Here is a 22,418-nt window from a genome sequence, read left to right as displayed (position 1 = left end):
TTAATCTAGGATTTTCAGCTGTTAGCAATTCTAACAATTTCTTCCTACAGTACCTAAAATAAGTAAAATAGAATTTGTTGACACTTCCACTTTCTGCAATATTAAATATTGGGGGAGATAAAATTGCTTATAGGCTTTTCCCTCCCCTTCTTAGTTTAAGCAGATATCTGTATACCCTTGAATGCTTCTCTTCCCTTCCACTTCAGATCTCAATTAGAAATCAATTCAATTCTTTCGAAAAAATTTATGTTGAGCTACATTGATACAAGTTGAGGTTAAAAACTTCAAATGTGACTGTATGTTTTAAACAGCACAACCTAAAGCTGTAGAACCATTGGGTATGTTTACTTTCTTAGTATTATATTGTGCATATTGAAATGACTATTTTGTAATTAGAACAGAAGTTGAGCATTAGAGTAATTAGTTAAGATTGTTGTGATGGTCTTTTTTTACAGTGCTTCTAAGGCTTGCATAGCTAATTTGTGCGTATAGTAAGATGAACACACATACTCAAGTGGGACATAAAGGTCAAAAGCTTGCATAGCTAATCATGGTATATTAATAAGAATACTGATCACTCAGTGTAATAATAACTTATCAATAAGCCTTGGATGTTAAATAGTTTGTCCAGTAACAAAAGCGGCAAGTAGTCTCTACTAGTTCACCCTTCATTAAAATCCTCCATCTCATCTGTTTGGGTTTTCAATCCTTATGACAGAAGAGGTGGCTACAAAGACAAAGGGATGGACAGGAAAGCCCCATTTCATGAATAATATTCCATTTATGGAAATGAAATTAGGGTCTGTTTTTTTGGGTTTTTTTGGTCATGCACTGCAATTTTTAAATGACCTTATTTCTTTATCTTGAGTTGATAGCTGCCATGAGCACAGGTTAAATGAGTTTTTTGAACTTCAAATAAATGTGTTTTAAAATACAATATATTTCAAATACTGAAGGAATGAGAAAAACAAAAACCTCTTTTTAGGTACAAAAGTTTGTGTTAACCTGCAAGCTACTAGACCCCAGTTTTCTTAAGTTACTTTTACTCACCTTCAAGTGTGAGGGACCTGCGTCTCTTCAGATGTTGCTTTATTATGCTTTCCCCCCCATAACAATAAAGAATAGAGTGTCTTCAGTAAAGGAACTAGTACTGCATATTTTCATGACCTGTTTATGTAAGCAGCTTGTTTTAGACTACAGATGTATGAAGTCTGACATTCCTGTCTTTTTGTCTTTCAAGGAAAAAATTTATATACAAATGAATATGTGGCAATTAAGCTGGTAAGTTGACTCTAGATAATATTTGCAATGCATACTCATCCTTCTTTTAATTGTTCAGCGATATTTGAAGTAAAATAATTGCTAAACATTTATCTGTTGTGGGATTGTACATTTTGTAGAATTGTAGTGGGATAGGAGAAATGGGCTGTCTTGTCACTAGAATATCTACCTCTTCATTCTGAATCATAGAAAAATCTTGAAACTTATATGGATTGTTAAAACAAATTGTTAAAACAAAAATCTGAATTTCACTCCTGGTTATGAAACTAACAAAATGAATTCTAACAGGGAGAAATGTAAGGTACTGCACTTTGGCCAAATATAAAATAAAATAAAATAACCCGAAATGCATAGATATAGGATGGGGGACACCTGGCTTAACAAGACTACATGTGAAAGGGATCTAGAGGTCCTAGTAGACCACAGATTGAACATGAGTTAACAATGCAATCCGGCAGCTAAAACAGCCAACATGATTTTAGGCTGCATCAATAGACGTATAGTGTCTAGATCAAGAGAATTAATTGTGCCACTCTATTCTGCTTTAGTCAGGCCTCACCTTGGAATGCTGTGTCCAGTTCTGGGCACAACAATTCAAGAAGGATGTTGACAAGCTGGAGTGTGTCCACAAGAGGGCAACCAAAATGGCGAAGGGTCTTGAAACCAAGCCCTATGAAGAAAGACTTGGGGAGCTGGGTATGTTTAGCCTGGGGAAGAGTTGGTTAAGAGGCGATATGATAGCCCTGTTTAAATATTTGAAGGGATATCATATTGAGGATGGAGCAAACCTGTTTTCTGCTGCTCCAAAGAGTAGGACCCAGAACAATGGATGCAAGCTACAGGAAAAAAGATTCCACCTAAACATTAGGAAGAACGTCCTGATAGTAACAGCTGCTCAACAGTAGAATATGGTCCTTTGGAGAGTGGTGGATTCTCCTTCTTAGGAGACGCTGGATGGCTATCTGTTGGGAGTGCTTTGATTATGAGTTCCAGCATGGCAGGGGTTGGATTGGATGGCCTTTTGGTCTTTTCCTACTCTGATTCTATGTGGTCAGATCAGTGCTAAAGAACATGAACAGTGTGTTACATTTAGATAATTGGTAACTGGCTCAAATATTTGGTCCCTTGGGTCAGTTCTGTGAGCAATATGTTTTCAAAGTTATGATCTGAATACCTGAATTTTTAAAAAGTGTGAGAGAAACTTAGAAGCAACCACTTATTTTGGGAAACTAGCAACCACCCTTTTGGGAAACTAGTTTCACCTCCTTGCTGTGTTTCCATGGCACTATTTAACTCAGGCTTCAGTAGCTTGATAACTACATAAGTGCAATGGTGGAAATGATAGCTCTGCTGTTGATAACTACAGTCCTTTGACTGATACATTTTACCAAACTATATTTTTTGGTATACTGTTTATCATTAGAAGTCACAATGTGGCCTTTGAGGAGTTAAGCTACTGGCATCCATCATTTTGTCTTTCAGTGTGTCTGTTCATTCTCTTCCTCCTTTATTTAAATATACTTGTAGTGACATGATCCCAAAGTATGAGTAAGGATGCATCAAGGTACTCTTAACACCACCTCATTACCGTTATCAGGGAGCCAAATCCCTAGAAAATGAATTATATCCCTAATCTCTGACCAACTGTAGAAGAAAGGTAGCAATAGCAATAGCAAGTAAATTTCTTATCATTGCACTTAAGCACTCCCTAGCAGTTTACAGTGTGTAAGCTGATTGCCCCCAACAAGCTCAGTACTCATTTTAGCGGCCTCGGAAGGATGCTAGGCTGAGTCAATCAATCTTTATTAATGCTTAAGCCAAAGGCCATTCGCATGATAAAATATAAAACCAATGACAGCAATTCAGAATTATAAAATACTCCATCAAATAACATTCAAATTTAATACATAATATACTTCCAGTCAATTAAATAAGACAACGTTAAAAAACCACTTCAAGGTTTAGATAAGATCATCCACCTAACAATCGTTAAAACGTTTAAAAAAAAAACAACTTCAAAGTTTAGATAAGGTCATCCCCCTGACAATCAACTGCAATGTCTGCTATTACCCTTGCCCGAATTTTGATTGCTGCTGAGGCAAAGAGTGAAACCTTATAAGTTACCTTAGAATCAATATCAGACAAGAGATAATAAATCTTTTCGGAAATGGTATTAGACTGTAAATTGGACAGAATAGATCCCATAAATTTAGTTCTTGGACCAGTATATAGTGAGCAAAAAAACAAATAATGAGGCAAATCCTCGATTTCTGGGGCTCCACAAATACATAAACGAGAATCCTTAGGTGTATGTGAATATCTGCCATCAATCATGGCTGAGGGCATTGTTTGAAAGCGGAGAGCTGTAAAAGCCTGTCTTAAGTTTTAGAAATGTAAGATTCCCTAGGTAAACAGCCAGCTAGGCTGAGTCAGTCATGAGCCCCTGGCTGGAATTGAACTCACAACCTTGTGGTTTGTGAGTTAGTGGCTGCAGTACGGGCATATAACCACTGTGCTACCAGGGTAGATACCAAGTGACAATACTAGTAGTGATACCTACTTGTAGGAAGGATGCAATCATGTCTATGTTTTTGTTATCCCCCTATTGTGCATATGTATACATATGCACATACACAATTTTTAAAGACTGCAGTATGCACTCTGTTGTAACCAGAAAAAGAGACTTTTTCTTAGGTATCAAAAAGAGTCTTGGTGGCGCAGTGGTTAAATGCCAGTACTGCAGCCATTCACAAACCACAAGATTTTGTGTTCAATTACAGCCAGAGGCTCAGGGTCAACTCAGCCTGGCATCCTTCCGAGGTCGCTAAAATGAGTACCCAGCTTGTTGGGGGCAATTAGCTTACACATTGTAAACTGCTTAAGTGCACTGAGAAGCAGTAGATAAATGTACTTGCTATTGCTATTGTTTGCTATAAAGCATTTATAGTATCTTGCAAATTAAACTTTTCTAGTTTGTGCTTGAGGTGGGAGCAGAGCAAAATACATCACTTGATATGGACATTTCCCAATACTGATCTGTCCCTGTTGCATGAAAATATGTTTCTGCTTTTCAATGTTACAACTATGAAATTAAAAAAACGAAAACTGATGGGCCAAAAGTGTAGCCCTCCTTTCTAGCTAGGTAGTTATCTGAACATTTTAACCAGAGTACTTGTTCAAATATTTAGTCTTGCTACTGTACACACAACTGGGTGTCATTTCAAGGGTGGCATTATGAAGTTTTATTGATATTTCTTGCTTTTTCTGGCAAACCTGTTAAACCAGTATTGATACAACAAGAGCATAACAAACAGTATGTGAACTGTTTGTATATTTTGTAATATGAACACATAGTATTGTATGTTTTACAGAATTAAATTATAATTATATTAAATATCGACACACTGTAGATTTTTCATTGTTGAAACTCAGTATTATTTCAGTAATATTTCAGTACTCTTAGTTCACAAAGTGCTGACATCAGTTAGGTTTAATTTTATGGTCTAAATTAACATACTTAGAGGAGTGTTGTTGTTGTTGTTGTTGTTGTTGTTGTTTGGTTTGGTTTGGCTAAACTTTACGTTATATTTTCAAATTGCCTATTACTGCTCAGATAGTTGGTAATAGTGGAGTTTTGGCAGTTTATCAAGGGCTGCAGCATTTCTCCAAGCAGTTTACAGCAAAAGGGTGCACCACCATTACACATTTTTGCACTTTGTTATTGTTTTGTAGAGGTACATTCATAATTAATATATGAAACTGCATATACATAGGTGATAAAAATAATTTTTTAGTTGTCACATAAATATCTAAATAGATTCTTTAGATCATGGATGGAAAACCCACTTTCAGCCCTCAAAGAGCTTGCCTGCTTTCTTTTTACTCTTTTTGTGCAATTTTCAAGTGAGTTTTACCCCAAACCTGTACGTATCATTCTCCAGATGTGTGAAAATATTTACTGAAGTCTTGTATGCCAGCTTCCTGGTTTATGAGTCTCAAAGCTTTTTGATCCTGTGATCTTTTTTCTGTGCTGCTGATCTTGACAGTTTTTGTAGTTTTCCTCTGAATGGGGGTATCTCTAAAGTCTTAGATTTGGATCATGGTCATGGAGAATTTTGTGCATTCCCTTTCTTGCTATAATACAGGATAAAACCACTGGCAGATTTCTTCTTCCCCAAGTATTGTTTAGTTTTGATTTGGAAGAAGATTTGATGGACTCAGCTATAAAGTGAAATTCAATCTCTACCCACACTTTCAGAAAAAAATTGGGAAATTGTGCCTTTTGGAACTGTAGCCTTTTCCTGTTCAGAGACTCAAAGAACAGCACAAAATGAATCCTCTGTATACAGTTCTCCCCCTCCTTTTTCCCCCCGCAGGGGATCTGTTCTGGACCTCCTCGCAAAAATGGAATTTTGCTTATATAAGCCCCATTGGCTTGAACATTGGCGCGTGTCACGGGAGCACACTCACATGTGCCCCATTGTTTCCCCCTCCATTCATCCCTCGCGCATAGGTGAGGGACATGAGTTTCAGAACCATGAGAAAGGAAGGAGGACTATACACTAAATTTTTTCAGACATATTTGAGTTTCTTATTTTGAGAGACACTCAAATAGCTGTTGAGAGACACTCAAATAGGGGTTATATCTCTTTGAGCAGTTCCCAGTGCAGACTGGAAATTGCCTGTGTGTCTAGACACATGCTTCAGCCTGTTCCCTGGCTGCATGTGTGCTTTTAGAGGTGAAGATTGTTTTACTCTTGTAACCACTCCATTGAGACATTCTCTTTGTTTTTAAATATTGTCTGTGAAATCCTGCTGTTCCTTCTGTGTATTTTGCATATATGTGATGATTAGTGAAACAGTTGTTTTGAAATGAAGAGTTCTATATGTAGATAGCATAAAAAATGAAATGAGAACTGAACATGACTGTATTATCTGTCTTGTCGTAACATGATAAATAGCTTCTGATAAAAAGTGTTTTATGGGATGGAAAGCATATACCAATTGAAGAAGCTTTTCTTCACAGTCAATTTTAATTGGAAACACAGTTTCAATTAGTTTTTATTAATACATTATAGGTGTTAAATTAATGTGAACATTTCACTGAGATCTTGGGTTTCAAAATTTAAAATCTTGGTCTCTTCAGGAGCCAATGAAATCAAGAGCACCACAGCTGCACTTGGAATACAGATTCTACAAGCAATTAGGATCTGGAGGTAAGTATAATTTATCAAATTGTAGATGACTATGAACTATTAGTAAGAAACAATTGCTTAGTTTGGTGTGTGAATGCTTATAAAGGGAATGTTTAGTTATTGTACCAGACATTGGTATGCTTAATGTCACTGGTATATAATAGTAACTACAGTTACTTGCTGCAAAGGCTAAGAGCCCAACTTCTCATTTCACTGCTGATGTGTGAAATCTCACCCATTGTCCTATTTTCTGTTAAACCATTAGCCCAACTGCTTTTGCTCCTGCTAGTGTTCAACATATCTGCTTCTTTTTGAGGTATTTAGAAGATTATTTTTCAGAGAGAAACCAAATGCCAGGGGAAAATTAAGCATTTTCTTCACATAACTTACTGCTGGAGTGTTTTTCAATGGAACAGGGCTACTGGGCTTTAAATGCATGTTGCTGCACTGTGCTTTGTAGTTTTTGTGAATAATATCATAGTAGAAAGAGCAGGATGCAATGTAATTTTATTAGGTAGCTGTTGCTGATAAAGAAACTTGGATTGCTGGCCATGAACAGAACAAATATAAACCTTATATGTTATTTTACATATGTACATTGTGTCTAGCACTGAGAAAATCATAGTCACAAGGAACATAGAATAAGTACGTATTTATAGGGAATTCATAATTCCTGCAACCTTAAATATCATAGGAGAATGAAAATAGTTGAGAATTATAAACTGAGAAGTGTCTCACAACTTTGTAAATTCTGATGCTTCTCAGAAATCATATGAGGTAGATAAGCCAAATCCTGACAGTTTCTGCTCTCAGTTTCTGCTCTCTTTTGGAACAAATGTCATTGATTTCCCCCTGATTTCTATTTAGTTTTGCCAAACAAATATCTTGCAACATTTTTCAGTATTGTCTCTTCAGTGTCTTTAATTATAGCACTGACATTAGTGAGAAATAGGAATGATTTGATTATCATGAAACTTCAAAATATGGCTATGGTTTCCATAATATGAACACACAGATGTTTGATGTAGTTTCTGCCGTCTTCATTGTATGCTGTTAAAAATCTGAGATGACAACATAAATTACATATAACTGATGAAAAGTTCAAAAACTAGTCCTAACCTGTTTTCTAGATGGAAGATGGACATGTTTGAGATGCAGCATGATTCAGATTGTTTATATTTCTGATACAGGGTAAACTCATTGCCACATGACTTACAGATATAGTATCTCATAAACAAACTTACTACCATCTGCTTCTTTTTCATGGTCTCTGTAACTCACAATGGGTTTGCTTTTGCAGTTCATCATTCAGAACTTTCTAGAGCTGAGAAATGAGTGTTTTGACAGTAGCACTGCCTTCCTCAGTGTACAGGATTAGCACAATTCCTGCTCAATTCCTCAATTCCTTTTTGTCTGACACTGCAGCAACATCAAATAAAATTCTTTGTAGTTTTTCTAATTTTTTTCTGTTTTCAGACTGATCTTTCCCTTGACAATGAACTTGGTTTGATAGGACTTCTCTCTTCTAAACATTTTGGCATTGTTCTTCCCTTCATCTTCATTGGTTGTGACTTGGCTTGAATTGACTCTTCTCTTACTTTTAGCTGTTTATGATCTTTACTGCCTCATTTAAGAGTTGTTTGTCCTGTGATAGCAAGATCCTGGAAAAGGACAGCCATTCCAAGTGCTTCTTGTGCTTGGCTGAGGAGCACAACATAGGGGCCTATTTGCATTGTGAAGCATTCACCACTCAGGCATGTACCAATCTTCTCAGCTAAAGGCTCTCCTTTGGAAGAAAGCCCTTCAGGCCACTGACTGTGCTGCCAAGAAGAGCCTTTGTATTTGACCTCAGTTGGCATTTGGAACTGAGGACACCATTATAGATCTCCGTGGAGGGTTTGTTGATGCAGCAAACGGGAAACCTGGTATAGAAAACAGGACATGGAAAGGGACAGGTCCTATCAGTACAGGATTAGGTCTCTATGTCATTATTATAAGAGGTCCCCTTCTAGGGACTCTAGCTACTACCATGAATATACAGTGTGCCTGCGTTACACACAGCTTTCAGCATATGCTGAAAGTTGCGCAGGAACATGTGGGGCACAAGGGGCGACGCGTCCCAGGTCAATGAATAGAGTTTGAGCATGCACAGTATTTGGCTTAAGCAGGGGGTGAGTGGTCCAGAATGGATTCCTCACGTAAGCCAAGGGCAGACTGTACTTAAAATTACCATGCTTGTGATGCTCTACAGCTTCCTGTCATAGTCACTATCATTACCAGACGTCGGTACTGACAGCCATGGTTTCTAGATCGCCATGATTGGCTCAGCACTTACTTCCTCTGATTTCCAGCACTCTCCAGCCCAAAGTGATATCCTCATTGAACTCACAAGGTGTAACACCTGTTTGGAACTAAGACCTGTGTATCCAGCACAATAACCTGAATTTCTAAGATCTGTCAGTGAGTCAAATGAATCCTCTATAACCTCTGATGGTCCTGCCTTTGTTGCTCCTGAAGCAGTTGTGGGGGATCATGACCTGGTCTCACCAGCGGATGACATCTGATTGTTTGCAGACCAGAAGCACCACATGGGTGAAGCTCTCAAGCTTGAAGTCAAGCAGCCTGAACCTTTGGTTTCTGATCTTTTCTATGGATATATATAGGGTCAGGCCCCAGTTTCTGTTTTGATTCTGCTGTTGCCTTATCTTATTGAAATTGCAGGAAGTTTTGGTCAACCCTGTCCTAGATTCCCTCCACCTATAGGAAGATTAAGAGCACGTACAAGATCCTTGAAATTGGCTGTGATTGGTTCTTTATGTATTCTAAACCAAATTCCATTATTATTGATGTGCCACAGTCAAAATCATCTCAAAAACAGCAGTCCTCTCCAGCAGATAAAGAGTTCCAAAAACTAGATGCTATGTCACAGAAGTTTTACTCTGCAGCAGTGCTCTCCACACCCCGGAGATCACCAGTTCTGAAGCTTGCATGGGAGCTTACCAATAGTTCATGTGGGAGACGATTTCATCCTACTTGGAGAGGCTTCCAAGTGAAGACATTCCTGCCCAAGGTAGTTTCTGCCTCCCACATTATCCAGGGCACTATGTTCCTTTTTTTGATGCCAAATCTTGCTTCAGATCTGGAATGTTATCTCCATTTGCTAGTGGTCAAATGGGCACTTACATTTTATGTGGACCAGATAGCCCCTTTCCACTTTTTATTTGTTATTAAAGTTCCAAGAAGCATTCTCCAGTTTCACTGCAACATTTTTAAGTGAGTTTCTGCCATTATTCAACTGGCTTGTTGTTGTCATTATTGTGTGCCTTCAAGTCATTTCTGACTTATGGCAGACCCTGTCTCAGGGTTTTCTGTGTTTTAGAGTACAGTCCATCCTTGTCATACATGGGGGGGATCTGTTCCGGACACCCCACGTAAGACAAAAAATTCGGAACCTCAAGTCTCGTTTGTATGAATGGGGCGCATTCCCACATCGGGGAATGTGCCTCATTCATTCAATGGGGGCTTACCGTCTGTGTGACCTTGAGTCTGTGTATAGCAAGCCCATGTATGGTGCAGTCACGCTGTATATAGCTCACCTAAGGTCACCCAATGGATTTCCATGGCTGATCCTCAATACCATTTCTTCACTTCATACATAGGAATCATATGAAATTGATCCCTCCATATCAAGGGCCGATCACTAGTACCATCTTCTTGCTCCATATCAACAAAACACTCCAAATGGAGGAAACGGAGGATGTGGTTGCTCCCTCCATACCAAGGGCCAGTAGCAATAGCAAGTACATTTATACTGCTTACCAGTGTATTAGGCAGTTTACAAAGTGTAAGCTAATTTCCCCCAACAAGCTGTGTACTCATTTTAGTGACCTATGGAAGGATGCCAATTTTCACCCTCCATATGGTGGAAATAAAGGAAGTGGTTGGTCCCTTCATACCAAGGTCCTCTTGTTCTTGTTCCCTCCATACCAAGGACTGGTTCGTGGTACCATGTTCTCACTCCATACAGAGGAAACAAGAGATGGGTGGTTTGGAGACCCCACTCCATGGTATCTCTGTCAAATTCCAGCACACTGGTCTTTTAAATCCCAATGCTTGACACCATTTTATATGTGACGGTTGTCTCACCAGCTGCCACTAGCTGAAGTATCTTTAATAACAGTTGTTCATATTACTTTTGCTAGTGATTTAATATACTTGGTAGCATGTTCAAGGTTTTCTGTAAAGTTACTTCAGTTATCTCCTTGTTGAAGACAAAGAAAACATCCCTATGGCATGTTTTCTGTATTGTTAGATGCTGCATTGTAGCTGCAACAGGGGAACCATGAAGAGTAGCCTGTGGACTGGGACTTCAACCAAGATAAAACAATTTTTCTTCTTAAATTTGTACTGAATTTGCATGTTTTACCTCTCCATCACCAAAATGTTCCTGATGCAAAAACATGGAGACTTCTTGAGGAATCCATTGTTCCCTGCCTACAAAGAGGCCTGTGATCTCACTGGAATAGAGACATACTGGATTGCAAAAGAGGAGTCCCTATTGAAATGCAAATGAACTTTAAATTTCATGGACTTTGAAAATCTCTATTGCTGCATGGCCAGAAGGAGGAGGAGCCTGCCTGCACAAACTATATCCTCCCCAGCATACCATCTTTACTAAGGACTGAAACAACATGCAGGCATCTGACTAACACCTCCAATTGTTTTTTTTTTTTTCCTCCTCCTATCTGGTTTGTAAAATCTTGCCTGATGAAGAAGCCCATGGAGCTTCAAAAGCTTACAACAAGTATATTGTGTGTTTTGGTTGGCTAATAAAGGTGTCACTGATGGATTTTTGTTTGCACAAAGAAAAGTACTTTGTTTATATTCAGAACGTATTACTGGATTTTTCTTAGTGGGTTGTTCTCATGCTTATGTTACAGTGTACTAATTACTTCAGTGGTTACAAATTTACTACTTTCCCTTACAAATTGTATTTACATTCCTTCACTGTCTTGATTCACACAGAACTTATAACCATCTTCCTTAGCTGCTGACAGTGTAACAACATGTTACTTGTTACACTGTCATTATACAGTACACAGCTCAGCTCTCTCAGGTTAGTTCTCTTTTACATTGCTCCTCAGGTGATTTCTAATATTTTCCCCAGCCTTCTCAGCTGTGCATCTTTTAGGATGCTGGCACACTCTCTAATACTGGACTTCTCCTGTTCCTTCTAGAATTCTTTTCCTGATCTGGGAGTTTCAATCCCATCCAGACGGAACCCCTTAATCCTAACTGCATATTCTGGCACTTCTTAAAAAAAAAAAAAAACCTCCTGCCTCAGCAGGCTTTGACACACTTTCCGTCTATATCCCTGGTTCCTCCTCCTTTTATACTTGCTCCTGAGAGCAGCCCCCACCTTTTCCAGCCTGATTCTTATTGGCTGACCCCAGCATTCTATTCTGTCTGTGTTTCTCCATGGACGTCATCCTTCTATACTGAATGCCTAACATCATTACCTTCCTCTCACTCCTTTCAGAGGGGATGGAATGGGTTTCTCCTTCTACACCAGTGGTGTCCAAACTGTGCTATTTAAGGGATTTTGGACTTCAGCTCCCAGAATCCCAGACTATTGGCCAATATGGCTGAGGCTTCTAGGAGCTGAAGTCCAAAATCTCTTAAAGGGCACAGTTTGGGGACCACTGCTCTACATTGAGGGCTGATTGTCAGGACCAGCTTCGCAATATGAAGAAAAGAGAAGAAGTGATTTATCCCTCTTTACCAAGTGAGGGATGATTGTTGGTGCCATTTTCTCATTCTACAGAGAGGAAACAGAAGAGGTTGTTGGTCCCTCTATACTGAGGGGAGATTATTGGTACCAACTTCTCACTCCATACAGAGGAAGTGTAACAGGTCAGTCTACTGCACTTAGGGCCAGTCATTTGATGCCTTCTTCTTTCTCCATACAGAGGAAGTAGAGGAAGTGATTGGTCCCTCCATACTGAAGGGCTATTGTTGGTACCATTCCTCTCACTTCATACAGAGGAGACACAACGTGCCAGACTCTCTGTACTGAGAGCTGATCATTGATACCATCTTCTCTCTCTATACAGAGGAAACATAAGAAGTGATTTGCTCCTCATACAGAAGAGACACAACAGATTGGTCTCTTCATATTGAGGGCCAATATTTCAATAATTCAATACCTTCTTTTCTCTCCAGAAGAATGGTTCGTCCCACTGTACTGAGGGCAGATAATTGGTACCATATTCATATTGGCAACACAACAGATTGGTCCCTCTGTACTGGGGGTCGATTATTAGTAACATCTTTCATTTTGTGCAGATAAAGCAGAAGAAAATTTCAGCCTTTGCATACTAAGGGCTGATTGTTTATTCCATTTCTCACCACATATGGTCCCTCTGTACGGAACTGTACTGTACTGATAATTGGTAACATCTTCTCACTCCATACAGAAAAAAATTAATAGTATATAATAATAATAATATAATAATAATAATAATAATAATAATAACAATAGGATTTATTTATATGCCACCCAATCACTGGGAATCCAGGCGGCTTACAACAGGTAGGATAATAGACGGTTCCCTGCCCTCAGGCTTACAATCTAAAAAGACACGACACAAAAGGAGAAGGGAATGGTGGGGGGGGAGGGAGGGGATCAGATCCAGCATTCTTCTCTCCCTCTGAGGCCTGGACCAAGGCAGATGGACTGGAGGGAGGGCTCTTTTTCTTAATCGAGGCCAGGCCCGATGGCATTGGGCCTGTCCTTTCGCTCCCTCTAAAGCCAGAAGATGACAGTTGGAAGGAGGGAGGGAAGGGCTCTTCCTCTTCAGGCCCAATGTCATTGGGCCTGCCCTTTCACTCTCTCTAAAGCCAGAAGATGACAGTTGGAAGGAGGGAGGGAAGGGCTCTTCCTCTTCAGGCCTGATGGCGTTGGGCCTGTCCTTTCGCTCCCTCTAAGGCCAGAAGATGACAGTTGAAAGGAGGGAGGGGAGGGCTCTTCCTCTTCATATACTAAAGGCTGATTTGACAACACAATCTTCTCTCTTCATATGGGGACAGAAACAAAAATGCCGGTACTTCTGTCCTGTCATTGGTACCATTCTGTCATTTCATAATGGAGGAAACATAACAGTTTGGTCCCTCCGTACCAAATGTTTATCATGGGTATCATATTCTAATCAGAGTAAGAAATCGATTCTTCCATGCTTGGTTATCTCAGTCTTTTCTGTTTTTCTGCTCGATATAGAGAACATGTAATGAGACATCAATCACTCAATACTGAGGGCCAGGTGTTGGTACCTTTCTCTAGTTCCATATGGACCATGTTCTGATGCATGGATAATTTTCAATGGAGGGACATGAGAATATTCTAAGACATTTCCCTTCTCCAGGGCATTATTTCAGGGGTATGGCCGTGCTTCTGCTAACTGTCACCTTGGTCCCTGGTATGGGTCTATGTGTTTTCAACTTCAGACTCTGCTGTTCCATCCATTTCTACTCAAGTAGTAGTTGATCAGAATTCTCTAATTTTTCTGCCAGTGTTCAGCACTGACTCAGGCAACAGGCACCTATTGGTACTTATGGAAAATTTGATGAGTTCTGGAATTGGCTCGATACTGCAGCACCAGAAACCCAGGTCAATTACTGTTGCTGCTGCCCATTTCAAGATCTCTTGGAGGACTTACTCTGCTCCAGTTGACACAAGGGTAAACCATCTAGTTGTCATGCAATGAAAGGTTACTTTGCTGCCTCCTTGTTCTCATGGATTGCTGACAATGGAGCATGCGTAAGTATTTATCAGAGCTCTCTATGGGAGAGAGTTTCTCCGTCAAGGAAGTCCTCCCCCCATGTTCATAAGCTGTTTGTGTTGAATGTTTATGTTGAACAGTTATGGTTAATATTAGATGGTTATAAACATAATATTGTTGGGTGTATATATATGTATCAGAGAAATGGGAGATGTAGTGATAGAATAATCCAGACACTGTTTGGTACCTTGTTAAAGATAATTGCCTAGGTGAGGAATGCAGATGTGTGGAAGATGATGCTTCCCCTGGCAGAATACTATATATGTCAAGGCAAATGACACAAACTGTGTCTTCTGTTTCTAAAGTAAGGAAAGTTACTTTTATGTGTAAAGCATGCTTATAGTGCATTTTTCAGTTTTTCTGACCCCCCCCCCCCCCCATGGCTTTAAAAATTCTGGAAAATTTTCATCTCTAGTGTTTACCTTGTGCCCGTTGTGCTTTTCGTTACAGAATAGAAAAGATTGTGTTAGTTTACAATGGATGTTGAAAAACTGTGTAAATTTTAAATTGGGTTTCAGTTTAGAATGTTTGAGAAAAATTGATTAGTTCTATCTGCATAACTTTATTTGAATTATCTATTTACTACATTGTGATTTATGTACTCTAGATGCTATGTGTCATAATTAGCTGTGGAGTGGGATTCTGTCTGGGAGCCATATTTGGGGCAGTCATGTTTGTCTCTTCATTAATGCCAGAAGATGTGAATTCATTTACAATAACTGTTCTACTAATATGCCTTATATTGATTGGCAAAAAAGAGATAAGTAATAGGGACCAGCAAAACATTTATTCTTTTATTTTAAAGCAGTATCCCAAACTTTGATTCTCCAGGTGTTTTGGACTTCAGCTCACAGAATTCCTGACTGTTGGCCAAACTCACCAGCTCTTCTGGGAATTGAAATCTAAAACACTTGGAGGACCAAAGTTTGGGAACCACTGATTTAAAGCATTTATTTTCTGTTGATGCCCAGTAGGTTATCTTATTCTTCAAAGTAGTTGAGTCAGAGCAATTTTAAGTCTGCCCTACCCAGAGAGATCCTTTGGTGGGAAAAATGGCATTGATGTTAGAGGTATGTTTTGATAGATTTGGTTTGAATCAGCTGATGAAATGCACTGTGAATTGCTTACTCTTATGCTCCACAAGTAAAGTTTGTGAGGTTTAGAAATGTGCATACTTTTCATTTTATTGTAGCAAATAGAAGATGATGAACTATAGTCTGCCCTTCATATCCATGGGGGATCCATTCTGGACTCCCTTGCAGATAAGGAAAAATGGGGGACCTTGAGTCCCATTGCCCTTAATGGCAGGCGCAACATGCACACCCATTAAAAGCAATGGGGCTTGCCATCCACAGATGTTTAAATCCGCAGATGGCAAGCCTGCGGATATTAAGAGCTCACTGTATTCTAAATAAGGACACTTGGGCAAAATGCTGGAAATTCTAGCTTGCTGAGGTAAATTTCTTAGTAGTAATATTCCATTGCTTGGTCATCAGTTATATTAGAGCAGCGGTTCCCAAGCGTACTCTTCCCAGGTGTTCCAGGTGCATAAAAAGTTGACAGGATGGCCTGTTACAGACTGCCAAAATAAAGCTGCTTCGGGTCTCTTTGGAGATATGCTATTTAAATGATGCATGGGTCCTAAGAGTCCGGAGGTCGCACCAAAGCCACACTCCATTCCTAAGCACTGGAGTGCAGCTTTGGTGCAGCTTCCGGATTCTTAGGACCCATGCATCATTTAAATAGCACATCTCCAAAGAGACCCGAAGCAGCTTTATTTTGGCAGTCTCATAAAAGGGGGATTTTTTAAAAGATCAATATGAAGCTTGTATACATGTGTTATTATTTTGCATCCAAGTTACTGTGCTTAATTTCTGACATAAATAATTATAATACCTTAATTTAAATCTGCATAAAGTAAGTTCTGCTACAACATGTGTTTTTACAGTGCAAATGGCCAATAACACGATTAGGTAATAGAGGAATACTATTTGCAAAACACAAACTCTTAGTTGGCTATAGCACGATTCCATCTTGAGCATTTAAAATTGTTACTTCTCCACATCTCAGCTGTTAAGTGGCAATCCCATATTGTCTTATCTTAGCCAATCGATTTGTCAGCTGTGTGGGTTTGAGAATTAAGTGAGGTGGATGGAAGGAGGGAAAGGGCACATTTGCAAGCCAGAAATGAGATTTTAAACCAGGACAGGAATGAGTGAGTTGCATATAAAGAGAAGGTGATGGGAGCGATTGCAAGGGATAAGATTTTAAGTTGAGATAGGAGTAAGTGAAGTGGATGTGAGGAGGAGGAGGAGGGAGCATTTGTAAGAGATAAGATTTTAAGTTGAGATAGGAATAAGTGGGGTGGATGTGAGGAGGAGGAGGGAGCATTTGTAAGGGATAAGAGTTTAAGTTGAGACGAGTGAGTGGGGTGGATGTAGGGAGGGATGAACATTTGCAAGGGATAAGATTTTAAGTCAGGACTGAAGGGAGGTAGATGGAAGGAGGGTGAGAGAGTGGTTGTGCCAGGGATAAAATTCTAAACTGGGACAGGAGTGAGTGAGGTGAATGGAAGGAGACGTGGGGATGTTTGTGAAGGATGCGCCTTTAAGACGGGACAGGAGTGTGTATGTGTGTGTTTGTACAACATATGATTACCACAGTAAGCTGAGGTTTGTTTGTTCCAGGATGCTGCAAGTGTTATTAGTTATTTAAAGTACTGGAGGGGGGGTTCTCTCCATTTTTTGTTGAGGAGGGTTACCGAGACTTGGGGTGTACGTTGCCCACTTCTGCCATAAATACCTATCCTCATGTTTTTCAGTGTTAAGAATTGAACATAATCCATGAGTGTTAAAATTATTATTTTTTATTTTGCCAGATGGAATACCTCAGGTTTACTATTTTGGCCCTTGTGGCAAGTATAATGCCATGGTGCTGGAACTACTGGGACCTAGTTTGGAAGATTTATTTGATTTGTGTGATAGGACTTTTTCTCTGAAAACTGTTCTTATGATAGCCATACAGTTGGTGAGTATGCTGTTTCCTATATTGCCTTCCATACACTGTTAGAATTTTCTTTAACAAATGCAGATTCAAAGAGTATGCTACTTGTTCGCTTACAATCTATTAAGGAGGGTTGTTCTCCACTATATTATTGTGCAACTCATATTTATAAATAGTCAGTGTAGTGTATTGCTTTGTACGTTGGACTGTGAATCTGGAGACCATGGTTTAAACCTTCACTCAGCCATGGAAACCCAGTGGGTAACATTAAGCAAGTCAGACTCTCTCAGCCTCAGAGGAAGGCAAAAGCAAGCCCCCTCTGAAAAAAAAATCTTGCCATGAAAAACCTGTGATAGGGATTGCCCTAAATTGGAACTCACTTGAAGGAACACAGAAACAATAAATTTATAAATGATTGAAGGTAACAAGCTGAATCTAGACATCCCACATGCTGAACCTATACTTTTCACTGATTACTCCATGTCAGTTGAAAATGTATTCTAGAGAACTGGAGGATTTTCAGATCAGGGTTGGAGGAAGTGTGTGTATGTGTGAGGGGGGGGGGATCAGTTGGATCAGCAGCCCTTTGGAGAATGGATCTCTTCTGTTTGTGGGAGAGCTACTTGGGATTTAAGCCCAAATATCAGTAAACCTATAAATAAGTAAAATGGTACAGTGAAATCTGTTTTAAAGCACTTTGAAAGATACTCTTTAAGATAGGCAAAATTGTAAATTTTATGGCTCTGCCTATTCATGGAAGGGTCCAAATGGCCATTTAGACAACTGATCCTATCCTCCCCTTGTTGGCCATTGGAAGCCCTTCCTGAGCATTACTCTCTTTAAGTTCAGTTCAGTTCATCTTTATTTCAGTCATAGACCAGCACAGGTAAAAAGGGGATACAGAATAAAAGCAAGGTAAAAACAAGGTTAAAAACACAGGTTAAAAACAGTATTTAAAATATTCTTTTAAAATCCAGTGTGGCAGGGCAAGATTGCTATTAGCCTACTTCAGAGGTCATTACTCTCTTGAGGCATGAGTCATTTAGCAGTTCCTACATGCTTCAAGTTAGTCTTTATTACATATTTTCTGAAAACTTGCTTTAAATAAACTGCAGTTTTCAAGCTGCTGCATTCTCCTACCTGTACCCATTTCTCTACTTAAGTAGTGCAGGTGCAGATTTGCAGAATATTCACAAGTCTATTTGTAACCCTACAGTCACTTAATGTAGAAGGAAGTGCTGCAGTTTGGAGGTAAGCAAGTTGAATTCTTACCACATGTACGTAATTTTAACTTCAAAAGGCATAGGATATATTTTTTAAAGATTTCAATTCTTTTTCTATGAGATGAGAATTAAGCATGGTCATATTTTTTTTTCAGTATTTGAAAGCTTAACAGTGGCTTCTCAATATGAAACATTAATTGACAGCAGCAGAATACAAAACAATGCTCATTTTTATAGAGACATTTAAAAAACCCTACTATATTCATTTGCTGGACATATAATACTCCTTACTTTTGCACTTTCAACCAAAATAAAATTTAACATGGTGAAAATCTCGATTTTTAATTTGCCCGAGGAAAAATTTTGTTCCTTCAGGACAGGAAAAAATAGAGCAGTGGTTGCTTTTATTTGTTCTGCTACCATAGGTCTCATTTAAAAAAAAACACAAACAAACCCAAACCTTTCTTTCATTTTATTTAATAGATTTCCCGAATGGAATATGTTCATTCAAAGAACTTAATATACAGAGATGTAAAACCTGAAAACTTCTTAATAGGACGACCAGGAAACAAAACTCAACAAATTATTCATATAATAGATTTTGGTTTGGCAAAAGAATATATAGATCCAGAGACAAAGAAGCACATACCATACCGAGAACACAAAAGCCTTACAGGAACTGCTAGATATATGAGTATAAATACACATTTAGGAAAAGGTATGTATTGATTTTTAGAACACAAACTTAGCAGCTTCGTTAAGATTTATGTGACCAGTTTTTGCTTATCAATAATCACATTTTCAGACTCTAGTTTTATTGAAAACGCTTGGCTTCTCAGACATTATATGTTCATTTTATTGTGTGCCCTTAATGATTATTACATTTTGAGCTCCAAAGTATTCATCCCAGTGAGTGCTCAGCTTTGAAAAACTTATAACTTTGAAACCTTTTATATATGACTATTCATTGTCATTTCATTTTGGGATATTGCATAGTGAAATTTAATAATTGATCTCTTATGATGCAGTGATTGGCACCAGTAATTAAACCAAGTAACTTGTATTACTGCTAGTGGATTTGTTGTCTTCATATTGCTGTGTCAGTGCTTTCATTTCTTCTGGTAAAAAAGTTTATGGAACAGTAATGAGACCCTGGCACCCTACTGCCAACTTGGTCAGCATTATTTAGAATTCAGAGAGGTGGTACAAAATGATTAAAACTATAAGCTATTGTATGGAAGAAGAATAGGGACTTTCCAAATGAAGCATGTACAGTTGGCCTTCAGTTGTCACAGGGGATCCGTTCCAGACCCCCCCCCCCCCCTTGTGAAAATAATTAAAGCCCTATAGGCTTGAAAGGAGTACGAATGTGCGCAGGCCATGCACCAGGGGTGTGCCCCATTGAAAATTATGGCGGTCACCCTTCTATGAATATTGAAGACTGCGGACCTCAAGTCCTCAAGAAAGGAGGGGTGACTGTATTTTGTAAACTTCCAAAAATTTGTTGAATAGCAGAGTAAAGTCAAATAAATAAAAAGTGCTACAAGTAGTTACTTCAAGATGTGTTTGAAAAAGAAAAACAATGAAGGCCAGGACTAATAGCATTCTAATTGGTTCAAGTGTAGGATCATGGAGCAGGTTAATAGTTAGATTTATTGGTCAGTATATTAAATATCACTTGGACAACTTTTCCTGGCTGGTGGTTAATTGTATGGTCATTATATATTATAGTGAATATTCTCTCTCTCTCTCTCTCTCTCTCGCTGCCTATCTATCTATCGATCAATCTATCTATCGATCGATCAATCAATTGATCTATCTCACATGTTCTGTTTTTCAATTACAAATCTCAAAGGGGCTCACAGCACTTATAAATGTAAAGTAGATATACACCAGTGCACAAATTATGGCCCTTTAGAAATTATTTTACTGCATCTTACATCATCACACACCATTGACCAAGTTGCCTTGGGGTAGTGGGCTAGAGTTGGCTAGGACTAATGCCAAACAACATTTTAGAGGGCCACAATTTTGTGCACTTTTTTGCTTTAGTATTTTTTTTCATTACAGGGCAAAAACACAGGGCCATCCTAAGCAACTGTTTTCTAATTAAATGCATAATGGAAGTTTTAGGTAGAGATGTTTGAAGAGCACGTGAAGAGTATTTTAACTGAAGATGGCTGTTATTAGTAATATGGACACCACTTTTTAGGTGTTCAAGGAATTTTTAAATAGGTTTTATAGTAGAAAAATTATTTTCTGTATTACAGACTTTTAGCTGTAACCATACTCAAGAAAAAGCTTAAAATATAAAATATAAACAGTTTTATAATAGTATATATTATATATATTATCAGTTTAACTTCATACCAGTTCATAACTTTAGTCGCTTAAATATCTTCAATTTATTTTTTCAGAGCAAAGCAGAAGAGATGATTTGGAAGCATTAGGTCATATGTTCATGTATTTTTTAAGAGGCAGCCTTCCATGGCAAGGCTTAAAGGTAGTGTGTGTTAATTTTTTGAATTCATCATATTTTCTCAAATACTGTCACTGTTTTATGAAATGTTTCTGAACTAATCAGTTTTTGTATATTTGAATTTAGGCAGATACATTGAAAGAACGGTATCAGAAAATTGGAGACACAAAGAGAGCAACTCCCATAGAAGTACTATGTGAAAACTTCCCAGGTAATCAGTATGTTACAAAGGACAGAATAAAGAGAGACAAATAGCCAGTTTCAAGTTGGTGACTAGCTTATACTCCAAAGTGCTTGCACACATTTTTTTCATGTTTCGTCACTTCCATCCTGATCTTCATATTAAAAAGGAAAATTAGAAATATGTACTATTGAGATGAAATAAAAAACTTGTTAAAAGAAGTGTGAACAGTCAAATGATAATTAAAGCCAAAATGGAGTTACAGCTAGATAAATGTAAGTATACAATTTGTTCAATTTATAGCCCTGCTTTTCCCCCCCAAGAGAGTATACATGGAAATTGTTTTAATTTCCAAACATGGTGAGATTATGAAGAAAGGCCAAAGGGTTAGAGAAATGTAAATATAAAATTTCGTCACATTTGCTTCTTCCCTGATAGTTAATTTACAAAAAGCTAAGATAGTGAGCCAGCTCATACTTAGGCCTGTTACAGACTGCCAAAATAAAGCTGCTTCGGGTCTCTTTGGAGGTATGCTATTTAAATGATGCAGAGTCCGGAGGTCGCGCCAAAGTCACACTCCATTCCTAAGCACTGGAGTGCAGCTTTGGTGCAGCTTCCAGATTCTTAGGATGCATGCATCAATTAAACAGCATGCCTCCAAAGAGACCCGAAGCAGCTTTATTTTGGCAGTCTGTAACAGGCCTTAGTGTAAGACATGATTTTTGCCTTTTGCATAACCCTCTTCTCATTGTGAGCAAACCAGAATAGAAAACTTGGGCAAAAAAATGAAATATACAAAGTTATTAACAGTTAAATACATCATTATTTTCATTTGCATATGAAATGTATCATAACTAGGCAGTTATGCAGTTTATAGCCATTTCATATAGTTTCATATGTTTATCAAATACAGTGGACCCTTGCTTTACGCGGGGGATCTGTTCCGGACCCTCCCATGTAAAGCAAAAAATGCATAAGCCTGAGCCCCATTATATCCAATGGGGCTCATGCTCGTTGTGAGGCCACGCACATCATTCGCAAGCCCCATTGGATATAATGAGGCTCGTGGTCGCCACGCGGCAATGCACGCGCGCGGTGCACTTGCCTGTTTCCCAGGCAACTTTACCATATGCTGAAAGCTGCCTATAAGTATGGCACGGGCTCACTGTACATAATTGCTTTACTTTTAGCACAACGATAATTAAAAATAGCCCAGTG

The 22,418-nt window shown here is 38.6% G+C and overlaps 1 protein-coding gene across 7 annotated transcripts in view; it reads left to right on the top strand.

Annotated features, from left to right (window-relative positions):
• Window positions 1-22,418, top strand: part of CSNK1G3 (casein kinase 1 gamma 3) — a 79,715-nt gene that overhangs the window by 33,838 nt on the left and 23,459 nt on the right. For all 7 annotated transcript variants that reach the window (XM_089491582.1, XM_089491603.1, XM_089491595.1 and 4 more), the window contains 6 exons: window positions 1,241-1,281; window positions 6,428-6,497; window positions 17,193-17,341; window positions 19,024-19,258; window positions 20,958-21,043; window positions 21,146-21,230. In XM_089491582.1, coding sequence (XP_089347708.1) covers window positions 1,241-1,281; window positions 6,428-6,497; window positions 17,193-17,341; window positions 19,024-19,258; window positions 20,958-21,043; window positions 21,146-21,230 — 666 coding nt within the window. The remainder of the gene's footprint in view (window positions 1-1,240; window positions 1,282-6,427; window positions 6,498-17,192; window positions 17,342-19,023; window positions 19,259-20,957; window positions 21,044-21,145; window positions 21,231-22,418) is intronic.

The sequence above is a fragment of the Sceloporus occidentalis genome, unplaced genomic scaffold (assembly GCF_023333645.1).
Source record: "Sceloporus occidentalis isolate IW3139 unplaced genomic scaffold, rSceOcc1.0.p SCAF_1, whole genome shotgun sequence".
Classification (NCBI taxonomy): Eukaryota; Metazoa; Chordata; class Lepidosauria; order Squamata; family Phrynosomatidae; genus Sceloporus; species Sceloporus occidentalis.
The sequence above is the reverse complement of the archived record's forward strand: the minus strand, read 5'-3'. Positions and strand labels throughout refer to the sequence as shown.